General features: G+C 36.0%; 1 protein-coding gene across 1 annotated transcript; it reads left to right on the top strand.

The window, feature by feature from the left end:
• Window positions 1-11,571: 11,571 nt before the first annotated feature.
• LOC128780978 (olfactory receptor 5M10) lies at window positions 11,572-13,229 on the top strand. Its single transcript, XM_053924870.1, has one exon. It carries the CDS (start codon window positions 11,615-11,617, stop codon window positions 12,560-12,562), a length of 948 nt encoding a protein of 315 aa, XP_053780845.1. The 5' UTR covers window positions 11,572-11,614; the 3' UTR covers window positions 12,563-13,229.
• The last annotated feature ends 2,259 nt before the right edge of the window (window positions 13,230-15,488 follow it).

Raw genomic sequence — 15,488 nt, forward strand, 5'->3', positions numbered from 1 at the left:
TTTATGTGCTCCCTACGTGGGGACCTTGCTTGCCACCCAGGCCTGTGCCCTGACTGGGAATGGAACCAGTGACCCTTTGGTTCACAGGCCTGCTTCAATCCATTGAGCTACACCAGGGAGGTTGACTTTAATTTTAAATAAGACCACAATACCAAATGCCCAAATGAAATCAACTGCTAAATTTATTGCACTATGTTTGAATTGTTTTCCAGGAAATATCTACATGACCAGCAGTTCTGGAAATTTGGGCTCTATTCTTAAGTTTCCTTGATTGAATATAGGCTGATTCTATCAAACGTGTCCACTATATAGAACTAGAAATACAGACAGATGTGAGGAAGTAATGTTTATCAGTCTTATGTCCTAAACCAATGAACAACCTCTGTGTGTGTTTTGTTATGTTTTTCTGAATAAATGGATATTCACATATAGTTTTATACTTTATAAAAATTGGAATATTTCCCATAGACAAGTTAGAACTTTAATTTTCACTGGATAGTATTATGTTTGTATTTCTTACAGACTACATGTATGTAGTGAGGACCATTTTTAATGTAATATAATACACAAAGTGGAATCATACTTGAAGTTAATTACAAAAATATGACATGCCTATTGTGAAAACGACTGAAATATTTTTCAGTTTTGTAATAAAATTCAATTTCAAGTTTGAAATAAGTCTAAAATTTACATGTTAACAGAGAACTGCTCTCTGTATTTGGTGTATTTTTTTCACTTAGTTTACCTTGCAAACCATTATTCTATCATATTGATATTTCTGCTATTTTTGTTATAATTGACTCATAACTCTATGTACATACCTTATAGATTATTCTTTCAGACCAGATTGTTAAATGTGAAATTGCTGAATTAAATAATGTCGACATTTTTAAAGGCTTTTCTAAATTTTTCTTTGGGGAAATTTTTCTTTAGAACAAGTGAGTGAACTTACTCATCAAAGTTTACACTTATGATAAATAATGTTTGAGAGTAACCATTTCACCGTACATTTGTTATGAGAAAATGTCATTTAAGAATATTTGCTTCTTTGCTGTAATTCTTAGGAAACAGATCTGCTGTCATTTTTTAAAACTTTTTTTGTATGTTTATTTATTTTAAAAAATTTTTATTGTTATTCAATTACAGTTGTCTGCATTTTCTCCCCATGCCTCCACCCCACCCAAGCCAAACCCACCTCCCTCCCCACCGTCCCCCTTGATTTTGTCCGTGTGTCCTATATAGCAGTTCCTGTAAACCCCTCTTCCCACTATCCCCTCCCCACTCCCCTGTGGCTATTGTTAGATTGTTCTTAACTTCAATGTCTCTGGTTATATTTTGTTTGCTGTTTTCTTTTGTTGATTATGTTCCAGTTAAAGGTGAGATCAACTGCCCTTTGACCCAGCAATTCCTCTGCTGGGATTATACCCTAAGAACCCTGAAGCACCATCCAAAAGAACCTACGCATCCCAATGTCATAGCAGCACAATTTACAATAGCCAAGTACTGGAAGCAACCTAAGTGCCCATCAGCAAATGAGTGGATCAAAAAGCCATGGTATATTTACACAATGGAATTCTACTCAGCAGAGAGAAAGAAGGAGCTCATACCCTTTGCCAACAGCATTGATGGAACTGGAGAGTATCATGCTAAGTGAAATAAGCCAGGTGGTGAGGGACAAATACCATATGATCTCACATAGATCTGTTGTCATTTGAACAGAAGAATTGAAATGTATGTTTAAAGAATAAGGGATATCCACCAGCTTGATGATTGTTGTACGTGGTATATATGATGATTTCTCACATGAAGATTATTTACATTTTTATTTGAAAATATTTTATCTTATTTGTTCTGTGCTTTTTCTCAAAATTAAATTTAAATAAGCATGCATCTATATTATGTTATTGTTTTTCATGACCATATTTTATGAGAATACCTTGAATTGTTTGAGATACAATTTTATTATATGTTAGCATATGATATATAACATTTTGCCTCTCATTCTAACCCATTCTCTCCTACTATTTATTAAGTAACCATTTATTTTTCCACTAATTTTTATGTTATCTTTATTGCACACTAAATAAGTTTTTTTCTATTTCTTCTTTGAACAATATGTGTGTATTTGACACCAAATTCTTATAATTAATGTAGGTTAAAATATATTTTTAATTTTTGTAAAGATATTTTTATCTTAAATAGTATTTTAAAATTTATTTTTGGAGAGCTCAGATCAGATGCTTCTAGATATCCCATGCAGAAACATTAATGCAGAATTTCTGCAATAACGGTTCAGTTCATGAAGTGTATGCATACATATATATATAAATCAAATATGACAATACCAAAAATATACATTCACTGTAGATTATTTGAAAAACATGGAAAAATATTTAGTATTAATATTATTGCCTACCCAGATCAGAAAGGGACATGTATGAAGTGGAGGCCAGAGAGACGACTGCTTACATTTGAAAGGTTACAATCCAGTTAAGTTGTTCTTTCAGAAAAGCAGAGAGAGGTGCTGATTGCCTATTCATGCAAAAAGCCTATATAGCCTTGGCACATTGAGGCTGTTTATTTATGAATGCTTTTATACAAACATTTGTTTTTGCACCATACCTGTGTCCATAATGCAACATAGTTTTCTTCAACACAGATACTTAAATACAGAATCTTATCCCTAACTGAATTTTATTTTTCCCAACAATTATCCCTCAAAAGAACTGAGAGTCCCACACACACCCCTCGACTATGAGTCTTTGAAACGTGCAAAGAAACTCTGTGTTAATCAGAATTAAAATAAATAAATGTCAGCAATCAAAATCATGAATCACTGTACAGTTTTGTGAATCTATTTTGAAGACAGTTCAACAAGACCGGCAATTTCTACATTGATGCTGTTGAAATAATAATGCATAGTTTTTATGAAATCAACTTAAAGTTATGTTTTGAGGAGTCTTAAAAGTGTTTGTACACTTCCCCTCAGGTATTCAAATTTGAAGAATGTGCTGAGAACATAAAAAGACATTTGGTAGAAGATTTTCATTGCAATGTTTGTTTAATAATGGAGGAAAAGGAAGACAGTGATCCATTAAATAGAGGCAACCCTCACTTGGCAAGGTACCATGTTAGCTGACACTTGTGCAGTCTGGAAACATGTCCTTGCTTTGCATGGGTCTCAGGTACCACAGCACTGTGCAGAGTGTGGACAGCCTGCAGTGAATAACTGGCTGGACTCAGGCAGATGGCAGATGGAACAGAGGCTGGTTATACATGACTGGATCCCCTGTAAGGGTGTGTTGGCTGTGATCAAGAAACAAAAAACAGTGCATATTTCCAGTACCAACCAAGAGGGCATTGGTGGTATAGTGGTGAGCATAGCTGTCTTCCAGTATCATCCATATTCCAGGATATAAAATAAAAAGATCTTTATTAATGTTAGAATTGGAATGTGGATGTAGGAAAAAGCAGGGATTTATGCTGGGTGACAGCTTCCTTGGGAGCTTCTCAGCTGTAATCTGAAACCAGTCCCCAGTAGGCTGAGGACAAGAAGAGACCTAAGAAAAAGGCAGAGCACTCCAGTTTGGTGGGTGGTAGGTTTAATAAACCAGGGAACTCACTTAGGAGGCTTTTATTGGGCAGTGGCAAGAAGAGTAGATTTCTACATCCACCCCACAAAACTTCTCCATTTATATACAGGTCCTGCCTGGGTGTAGTCACACACACAGGGCCTTAAGTAGGTTTAGCTATGTGCCCAGTTCAGATGGTCTCATTACCACATCACTATCTCAAGGCTGTTTGAGCTGCTTCTAGTGCTAGGAAGGCAAGAGGAGTGGACAACCAAGCACAGAGGAGGGAATGGGGAGCCTTCCATTGCCAAGGTCCAGCTCCCATGTTCAAACCAGCAGTCATATCTTCCTGATGACCCTCCCTAGCTCAGTAGTGTTCTACTCAGGACTGTTCTGTACCAGTATTGAGCCAGAATGTCATCCAAGTTCCTTCTAATTCAAGCTTCTATTATTTTCTGCCTAAAAATATTGTGTTTCTGAGTATGTTGAGATCTCCAGGGGTAAACAACATTAAACTTATTTGTTTCTTAGGAGGGGGAGATGAGGCAAGGGATTATCGATCTCTCTATCTATGATATTTTAATCTAGAAACAAAATTTTTCTTTTATTCAGAAGTTTACTTCTTAAGAGAAACTTCTTCCAAGTAAATGTTTTTTTCTTCTTCCTAACTTTACACACCAGCATTATAGCAGGTAGCATAATGTGAAACTGAGAAAAAGGAAAACAAATTAAAGTAGGTTTTAATCAATTATATCTGATGCATGGTGTTTTCTGTGCTCAATTTATATCTATTATATTCACACATAAAACAAGATGAAGACTCACAGTATTTTTGAGGGTGTAGGGAAACTTGGATACTTTTTACTAGTGGTGATTTCACATATCACTACATCAACAAAATAAAAAATGAAAATAAAAATAAAACTGTGAATTCTCTCTTAATCCAATAAGATCAGAAATAACAACTTATATGGTCAAAGATTTTCCTAAAGAGAGAAAAGTAAAAACTCCATGAATGTTAAAAGGAAGTGTATACTACTATAATGTGCCATATCAATATTAAGTAAAGACCAGTTTCTAAGAGTATCAAACAATCTGGAGGAAGCTTATGCGATAATATAGTTGGATGTTGGAGCAGCTGTTATTGTAAAAAGGTTTGTGGGTTGACAAGAAATAAAGGTAATAGGTAAAATTATAGAACAATCATAGGTAATATTATGGGGATAGAAAGGTATAAAACTCTTATGTAAGAAATAGAAATTCTAAATCACGAATGGGTATCTCCCATTAATAAAAGTGCTTATTGTGATTAAAGGAAATAACCATACCTATTATTGCATTATTAAAATATAAAATATCAGGTTATTTGTTGAGATAATGAAAACATATGGTTTTATATTTAAGAAAAGTTGATATAAAAATGCACCAAAAGTATATTGAGAGCAAACATCTGAAAATAGAGATATATACTTTTTGGAGAAGATAGTAAGCTTTCATTAAAGGAATATATATAATGTATCATAGAACAGTAAATCAATATTTTATTGAAGAAATATATTGTAAAGCATGCTTTTTACTGATGGGATGGGTATATGATGCTCGATGTGGATGAGCTAAAGAGTGAGAGGAAAAACTTACTGACTTACGAATTAAGTGGAAATAAGACATTGAATGAGACATGGGCCTGTTTAATCATAAACAGCGGACTTCTGCTATTGTCTTTGCTATCAATCCTCATTTCCAAACAACTTTCCCATTCCTTGTTTCCATTAGAAGCTCGCTCAGCCCCAAACTATGAATACATACAAATATGACTGTTATTCCAGAGAATTGCACTTCGGCACAACCAAGAAGAGGTGCTTTTGATTGTTTTTCAGACTTATTTTTCCATTTTGACACTGTTGACAGAGAACTTTTCTCCATGTGCCTATATTTTTCCTAAACACTCTTCTTAAGGCTTGTGTCACATTCTTGTTCCTCAGGCTGGTGATAAATGTGTTGAACATGGGATTCACAAAAATACAAAACATTCCCATAACTTTCCCTTGCTGAACAGACTGCTCATTTGCTGCTCTGAGATACATGCAGAACAGGGACCCATAGAACATAGTGACAGCTATGAGGTGGGAGGCACAGGTGGACAAGGCTTTGCACTGTCCTTCACTAGAACAGAACTTCATAACGATGATGAAAATGAAAAGGTAGGAGATGATGAGAAGGGAACCTGTGAGGTTAATCTCTGCAAACGCTTTGACCACTTTATCTTCAGTCTTTCTTCTTCTACCCCATTGACTTTCTAGCTGTTTCTTAAACATGCTGCTTCATTCCCACCTCAGGACCTCTGAGCATACTGCTTAATCTGCTTAGAGTGTTCTTCCTCCAGATCTTTCAGTGATGCATTCCATCCCTTTAATTAGATCTCTCTACCAATAACACCTCCTATGAAAGGCATTGGCTGGCCATCTTTCTAAGTTAAATTTTATTCCCAATGGTTCTAGAATCTTGAGTCACGATCTACTTTTTACCACTGTCACTTATCACTTCAGAAATTATTTAGTTACAAAAACAATTTTATGTATATTTTGCTATGTGTCCCTCTATGAGAAAGCTAGCCATGTGAGGAAAGGAACTTTTTTTGTGTCATATCCCCAGAACTTGGGTGAGCACCTGAATCACAATTGATATGCAGTATCCCTTAACTGAATAAATGGATGAATAAATGAGATAACTTTTCCAACTCATAACAGATGGTTTTTCACACATTTCTTAACTTCCTGATGTTACCAGTAGAGATGGAGTTACTTAGAAACTCTAGCTGTCATGAAAACAGTGTACAGGAGGGAGCACAATCAGGGGTTTCTTTAAATAACTCAGGCTAGTGGTAATAGTGCCTGACCTGAAAACTGTGATAATTTAAAAGATGAAGTCTATTGCTTTACTAAAATATTGCATTCACAAATCTAACACTTAGATTGGGATTATTAACCCTGGCTTCACATTTGAATCAGGTGTGAAATTTTAAAAAACACTGAGACTTGGGTTCTAGCTCAGTTTAGGTGGAACACACACATTGATATATTTTTAATGAGTTTCCACATAAGTTTAATGCACAGCTAAAGTTGAGGCACTGAATTAGCAATTGAAATGCTCTGTCTAGACTAGATAAAAGAGTTTTTATCACATGGTTTTACATGTTAGCTTATACATTCCTCTTACATCAGATGAAGAAATCTTCTATGGGATATCATGAGGACTCCCTGTGGTGATGTTTACAAGAGTCTGACATTAATGGATGGGGTCTTAATGTGTGATTGATCAAATTCCCCCTAAGTATAGAATTTGCTTCCATCAATGTACACAAATGTTTTCTCTGTTAGCTGGAAAAACTCCAGCTGTTTACTTTAGCCCTCACAGAATTCCATTGGTTTTAGAAGGGTTGAAAAGAGATCGTCTTCTTGAAAGTCTCCACGATCCTACCTAAGTCTTCATGCACTCAAGCAACTGATGGAAAAGGAAGAAAACTTTCTTATGAAAAATCACACTGTTCTAATATTTATTACACACAGTCCAGAGTTTGTGTTTCTTTATGTGTCTTCTGGAATACACAAGAGAAATTCCGGTTGTGAAAGTAGATTTGGTATCGTTATGTTTCAATTTGTGGGCTGAAGTGATGGGATGTGGGAGAAGGACCCATTTGTTATCATTCTCACTGAAGATTTCAGTTTTAAAAGTGCCAGCACAGATTGTCTGTGTTGGATGGTGTCTAAGAACTTTTCAGCTCAAATCACAGGACATAGTCCAAAGTGCTGGGGACTTCCAGCAGGTGGAAATAATCCAAATCTTAGAGAGACCCCTTTCTTCATTCAGTGCTTCTCTATCAGTCCAAGAGGAAGATAAGTCAGAAAATGGGAGGCATGAAAATATCCAGAAGAAAATATGAATTTAATGTATAAAATCATTACAGATTAAATACTAGAATTATGGAAAGGAACCTCAGTGATGTTTGTGGGAAGTATGAATTAAAGATCTATGTACAATGCAAGAGAAAGAAAACAAGAACTAGAAGCCCTATAGAATCTTTTCGGAGAACTTTGGCCAACTGGGGTCCTTCCCCTGACAAGTCAGTAAAATCCATAATAATGGGAGGAGGGACTGAAACACAGTAGAGGAAAGTGGATTCCTTTGAACAAAACAATGTCAACTTGTTTTGATGATCCTGGATACAGCATTGCCAAAATTTCAGTTCAATCTACATGGGAAAACCTAAGAGAAGCCTCTTCAAATGAGGAAGGAAAAGTGTTCACATTAACTATTAACTTCTTCCTCACCCTTAATCTCACACTCACTTACCCCAAATCCTGTAAACTTTTCTTTTAAAAATAAGCGTCTGAAATTATTAAAGGCATATGGAGTGGAAGTATATTTTCTTGTGCCAAAAACTCAGACTCCAGGCTTGGAGAAGATAAACAAGTTAGAAGAAAATTGTGATGTGTGTACTTCTTGAATTCCAAGAGTTGGCTAAAATTCCATATGTAACCTTCTCTGAATCTTGGCTGTGCTGTGAAATGGATCTGCAAGTACAATCAGGGAAGTTTCAAGGCCCGTGTGACCTCCTACTATCTCAGGTCAGCTATTGTCTGTGTCAGAAAGAGTCTGAGGTCTGTCTGCCCATGTTTTTGTCTTAATGAGGTAATTTTTCCGATCACTATTAATTTTATTTTATGTTCAAAAGAGGAAAAGTAAGAAATCAAACCATATTTCTTATGAGTTCTTGATTTTCAGAACTATCAGACTTACCTGTGGAGGCAGAATGATTCCTTACCCTCCCTGAATGTCCCCAGAGTAGGAAGATTTATACCTGAATGATTCACTTTGGTAGACGAATTCCTGAAGCTTTCATCCAGAAATCAGCTACAGGATATCATTAGGACTCCTTGTGGAGGTGTTTACAAAAGTTGCATTTTGATGGATAGGATCTTAATGTATGAATTAGTTACTTGATGTCCAAAGTCTTTCAGTAAATGCAAAAACATGTGGTTTTTTTAAATTAATTTTTTATTGTCATTCAAGTACAGTTGTCTCCATCCTTCCACCTTCCCCCCTCCCACCCACCACCACCTCTTCTTTATACATGTCCTTTATACATGTTCCTTAATGTCCTTCCCCTCTCCCCCAACTGACTATAAAGGAGTGGGTTTATTTCTGAGCTCTCTAATCTCTTCCATTGATTTATGGGTCTCTTTTTAGGCCAGTACCATGTTGTTTTGATTACTATGACCCTATAGTATAATTTGGATTTCATCCATGATGTAATTGTTAAAATTTGGAAGATGAAGAATGGGTCTGAAGCAAGTTCTAGCCTTCAATGTTTGCCTGTCAACCTGTTTTATTTAACTTTGGAAAGAGACTGATGCCATTGTGCCTCTGTGTGTGTGTGTTTATTTTTTACTGGAACCTTATTATTAAACAGTCACTGAATAACTTGATCTGTTGGACTCTGAGGAAAGCAACTTAACTTCAAAATTTACAAAGGTAAATTTATTACAATAAAATGTAGACATCTTAATGCAACTTGACACATGTATATAGCCGTGTAATCATGGTTTGTTTTTAAGGCTGCTCTGCAGGTAGGGAGAGAGGGTGAGAATAAGGCCCAGAGAACCCCTCCCCACCCCCCAGAGCTCACTCTTCCTAACAAGATTCAGACATTTGTAGTTGAAGAAACACTCTTGGGATTGCTGCAAGCCTTTGGGTAATACCCAGAGTTCTGAAAAGTTGATTTGACAACCTTTGTCAGTGTTGTCATTACTGTTAAGGAGAAGCAGGTTTTGGGGGATCACTACTTTGCCATCCTGGAAGTTATCTTCCTCTCTATATAAGGTTGTTTTTGTGTGTGTGATTCCTTTCAGTTGTATTATTTGTCTTTTAAAAACGTTTACTGTGGATTAGTGTTCAATTATAGGGATATTTCACTATATTGAAATGTATGTGTCTGCCAATATGCATTTGAGTTTCTTTGTGGGTATATCTTCTTTTCTTTTGGATAAATACTTAATACTTACTGGGCCATCATTTTATAAAGAATCATAACTTTTTAAGAAATTTCATAAGAAAAAGCCAGTTTTCCAAAGCATTTGAATCATTTTATACTCCATCAAGTGATTTATTCTCAGAGTATCAATCACTTGACCTAGCTTTTTTTTATTGTCTATTTAAAAAATTCTTGCCATTGATGTGGGTTTGAAGAGGTCTCCCACTGCAGTTCCAACAGGCATTGCTTTGACAATGATGGATGGATGTTGAAATTCTCTACATGTATAGTGGCTGTTCATACATCTTTTTAATAAATTGTTTACTTCCTTCCTAGACTTTTAAAAATTGTGCTTATTAGTTTATTGTGCAGAATCTCCATGTGTTCTGAATGCAAGAACCTTTGTCAGAATTATTTAATGTGGACATTGCTTTTTATTCTGTGGCTTTCCTAGTTTTTCTGCTCTGCACATCTCTCAACTACTGTACCTCCTCCTCCTCACTCTCCTTAGATGACCTCATCTTACTCTTTGTACAGAATCATTAAGCTTTCTGATTGGAATGCCCTGTCCTTTACTACACTAAAACTACAAAACCTTTTTCCCATATTTTTTCTTCCATAGCATTAAAAGTGATAGTTAAATTCTTTATACGTGCTATAATGCCCACGCACAATATCAGCAGTGTGTATAGGTGTTACGTAGGGGTAAAGGGCCTCAAAGGAGAATCTAGGTCCCAAAGCATAAAATTAAAAATTTTCTATTGAGGAACAAAGGCTATTTTAATTGGCTTTAAAAATTATTTTAATAATACCCTGGACAATATTCTTAAGGAATACACTATAAATCTTCCTACTTTGTTTTTACAAAATATTGTAAGCCATCTATTACAGGTAGGTCATAGTCTACATTTGTTCACAAAAATATGTTATGTGATTTTGAGTGGAAATCAGTTTCTTAATAATGTGGGGGGAAAAGTACATCTAAATCATCCTGCCTTCATTTCCTTCATAATACTTGCTTCTAAATGGCATTATGTTCTACATCTTCGTCTCTGTGTTTAACTCTCCTATAACATGTGCTCTGTGAAGATCAGGAATAGTTTTCTTGCTATAGCCCCAGAACCTAGAACAGAAATGTATCAAAATTTTTCAGTGTACATGAATAAATGAATGGGTTAATTTATAAAATGGGGAGAACAATTCTTTATTCTGTATCTTCTTAGCCATTTATAAGAGACAAGTTTCACTAACTCAATGCCCTCTACATAAATGAAGTCAGACAACTGAGTTTTCAAATGGAAAATTCTACATTGAATATTTATATCTTATTTTGTATCCAAAACTACAAGATATCAGAGCTGGAGGGACCCTAGAAAACTAACTTCCAACATTTGTTCAGCTGAATGATGGTAAGATGCTCTTTTTCATACCTGATTTTGATTCCTTTGGCTTTATTTTTTCTTGACATTTGAAAAAATACCATATTTGGAGTTTTCCAAAAAGATAGATATAAATGTAAGAAAATATATAATCTGCAATATTTTTCCATTATACATATTAATATATAATGTAATTACATACACATATGTAATCACATACATATTAGAGAGAGAATGTGTATGTCTACTTGATATATTGAGGGAAGAGAGAGACAACGTAGAGATATAGGGGAAATATATTTATGTAGACACTCATGTAATTTTTTAAGATTGTATTTACTTATTTTTTTTAGAGGGGGCAGGGAGGGAGGAAGAAAGGGAGGGAACATCAATGTGTGGTTGCCCCTAGAGAGCCCCCTGCTGGGGACCTGGCCTGCAACCCAGGTATATGCCCTTTCCTTCCCAGGCCTGCACTCGGTCCACTGAGCCACACCAGCCAGGGCAACACTCATGTATTTTTTGAGAAGAGAGATTTCCCAATAATGACTAAATTAAGTAAATATGAGGTGGATAAAATAAATGCAGAATCCTTCACTTTTCTTTGTCACTTTTAGTTTTCAAAGGATAAGAAAATGTCTTCCCCAAACCACACTACCCTGGCAGAATTCATTCTCTTGGGACTCACAGACGACCCAGTACTAGAGAAGATCCTGTTTGGGGTGTTTCTGGTGATCTACCTAATCACGCTGACAGGGAATCTGTGCATGATTGTGCTGATCAGGACCAACTCCCACCTCCAGACGCCCATGTATTTCTTCCTCAGCCACCTCTCCTTTGTAGACATTTGCTATTCCTCCAACATCACCCCGAATATGCTGTACAATTTCCTCTCAGACCAGAAGACCATCTCCTATGCTGGGTGCTTCTCGCAGTGTCTTCTCTTCATCGCCCTGGCGATCACTGAGTTTTACATCCTTGCTTCCATGGCATTGGATCGCTATGTGGCCATCTGCAGCCCTTTACATTACAGTAGCAGAATGTCCAAGGACACCTGCACCTCTCTTGTCATGGTATGTTATGTTTTTGGCTTCCTAAATGGACTGTCTCAGGCACTGCTGACCTTTCACTTGTCCTTCTGTGGCTCCCTTGAAATCAATCATTTCTACTGTGCTGATCCTCCTCTGATAATGCTGGCCTGCTCTGACACCCATGTCAAAATGATGGCAATGCTGGTAGTGGCTGGATTTACTCTCTCAAGCTCTCTCTGCATCATTCTCCTGTCCTACCTTTTCATTCTTGCAGCCATCTTGCGGATCCGTTCTGCTGAAGGCAGGCACAAAGCCTTCTCTACCTGTGGCTCCCACCTGACAACAGTCACTATATTTTATGGGACCCTCTTCTGCATGTACTTAAAGCCCCCATCTGAGAGGTCTGTAGAGGACTCCAAAATAATTGCAGTCTTCTATACTTTTTTGAGCCCAATGCTGAACCCATTGATCTACAGTCTAAGGAACAAGCATGTGATCCGCGCCCTGCAGCGGATGGTGAAAGGAAATCTCCTCCATAGAAATGCAGTTTAGCCATCTGTTCATTGTGATGGGTAAGCGTCTGTGACGAGGCAGGGACTCTCTTCAAAGGGCCAACCTACTGCTCTGTAATCATTTTTATTTAGTGTCATGAACTCGCAATGACACTTGCTAATTTCTGGCAGAATTTGTAACTTTAAGGGTATTGTTCTCATAAAACTGTAACATTGAAATTGAAAATGTTTTATTTAGCAGAGAATTTTGATAATAAATGGGCACTATTCAATAGTTCCACCCAATACTTTACTATGTTTTCTTACTTGGTGGTGTAATTCACTCTGATGGGAACATTGGAACCCCATTTGCTGTGATTTATATAGTCTTCAGAGCCAGAGTGAGTTTCAAATGAGGTGGTTAGTTTTACACCTCTTTTTGAAAAGTTAGGAATAATTTACTCTTCAATGTGCAGTGTAACACAATGGCTCTGGTGCTTGGAATCACAGTGAAGAAATTTTAAATACATGGATCACCCATGGGTTTAAGCTTCCTGTATGCATTCTCCTAACCACACATATTACATAAATCCTAAGAATCATGTTTTTTCATTTTAAAATACCATTTACATTCCTTGATTTTGAAAATAAAGTTTTAACACTTCCTTGTGAGAGTCCAGAAATTCAATCACCAGTGAAGTGACATGTCAAGGTAGGTTTTTTTTACATAGTAGTTCTGACCTATGTCTAATTTATTAAGAGTTACTACTGTCTATCAACTGGCTTCTGCAGACCCAAGAAAGCTCTGAGAGCAGATACACATGAGTAGGGGTGTAGAAATCCTTCTGGAAGTGAACCCCCAATGTTTACTTTGGTGTATAAAACTGTCTGTGATTCACCATTTTCTAGATTAGTCTGTCACAGTTTTCAAAATTTCTTTGAGAAAAACGATATTAAGAAAAGCTATATAGAGAGATACCTAACTTATTCATATTAACACATGCATTATTAGTCAATGACATGGCTACATACTGAACCTCATGTTAAACTTTTGTTAAATTGCCTTAAATGTTTGGTATTCTAAGATTATGGACTTTTATTTTATTTTATTCATTTACTTTAAATATTTTTATTTATTCTTAGAGAGTGGATGGGAGGGAGAAAGAGAAGGAGAGAAATATTAATGTGTGGTTGCCTCTTATGCATCTCCTATTTGGGGACCTGGCTTGCAATCCAGGCCTGTGCCCTGACAGAGAATGGAACCAGTGACCCTTTGGTTTACAGGCCTCTTCAATCCATTGAGCTTCACCAGGGAGGTTGACTTTAATTTTAAATAAGACCACAATACCAAATGCCCAAATGAAATCAACTGCTAAATTTATTCTACTATGTTTGAATTGTTTTTCAGGAAATATCTACATGACCAGCAGTTCTGGAAATTTGGGCTCTATTCTTAAGTTTCCATTGATTGAATATAGGCTGATTCTATCAAACGTGTCCACTATATAGAACTAGAAATACAGACAGATGTGAGGAAGTAATGTTTACCTGTCTTATGTCCTAAACCAATGAACAACCTCTGTTTGTGTTTTGTTATGTTTTTCTGAATAAATGGATATTCACATATAGTTTTATACTTTATAAAAATTGGAATATTTCCCATAGACAAGTTTGAACTTTAATTTTCACTGGATAGTATTATGTTTGTATTTCTTACAGACTACATGTATGTAGTGAGGACCATTTTTAATGTAATATAATACACAAAGTGGAATCATACTTGAAGTTAATTACAAAAATATGACATGCCTATTGTGAAAACGACTGAAATATTTTTCAGTTTTGTAATAAAATTCAATTTCAAGTTTGAAATAAGTCTAAAATTTACATGTTAACAGAGAACTGCTCTCTGCATTTGGTGTATTTTTTTCACTTAGTTTACCTTGCAAACCATTATTCTATCATATTGATATTTCTGCTATTTTTGTTATAATTGACTCATAACTCTATGTACATATCTTATAGATTATTCTTTCAGACCAGATTGTTAAATGTGAAATTGCTGAATTAAATAATGTCGACATTTTTAAAGGCTTTTCTAAATTTTTCTTTGGGTAAATTTTTCTTTAGAACGAGTGAGTGAACTTACTCATCAAAGTTTACACTTATGATAAATAATGTTTGAGAGTAACCATTTCACCGTACATTTGTTATGAGAAAATGTCATTTAAGAATATTTGCTTCTTTGCTGTAATTCTTAGGAAACAGATCTGCTGTCATTTTTTAAAACTTTTTTTGTATGTTTATTTATTTTAAAAAATTTTTATTGTTATTCAATTACAGTTGTCTGCATTTTCTCCCCATGCCTCCACCCCACCCAAGCCAAACCCACCTCCCTCCCCACCGTCCCCCTTGATTTTGTCCGTGTGTCCTATATAGCAGTTCCTGTAAACCCCTCTTCCCACTATCCCCTCCCCACTCCCCTGTGGCTATTGTTAGATTGTTCTTAACTTCAATGTCTCTGGTTATATTTTGTTTGCTGTTTTCTTTTGTTGATTATGTTCCAGTTAAAGGTGAGATCAACTGCCCTTTGACCCAGCAATTTCTCTGCTGGGATTATATCCTAAGAACCCTGAAACACCATCCAAAAGAACCTATGCATCCCAATGTTCATAGCAGCACAATTTACAATAGCCAAGTACTAGAAGCAACCTAAGTGCCCACCAGCAAATGAGTGGATCAAAAAGCCATGGTATATTTACACAATGGAATTCTACTCAGCAGAGAGAAAGAAGGAGCTCATACCCTTTGCCAACAGCATTGATGGAACTGGAGAGCATCATGCTAAGTGAAATAAGCCAGGTGGTGAGGGACAAATACCATATGATCTCACATAGATCTGTTGTCATTTGAACAGAAGAATTGAAATATATATTTAAAGAATAGGGATATCCACCAGTTTGATGATTGTTGTACATGGTATATCT

This window comes from Desmodus rotundus, chromosome 5, assembly GCF_022682495.2.
Source record: "Desmodus rotundus isolate HL8 chromosome 5, HLdesRot8A.1, whole genome shotgun sequence".
NCBI classification, from domain to species: domain Eukaryota; kingdom Metazoa; phylum Chordata; class Mammalia; order Chiroptera; family Phyllostomidae; genus Desmodus; species Desmodus rotundus.

Excerpts from the sequence above, each read along its gene's own strand:
- LOC128780978 (XM_053924870.1), top strand. The coding sequence starts at position 11,615 with ATGTCTTCCCCAAACCACACTACCCTGGCAGAATTCATTCTCTTGGGA.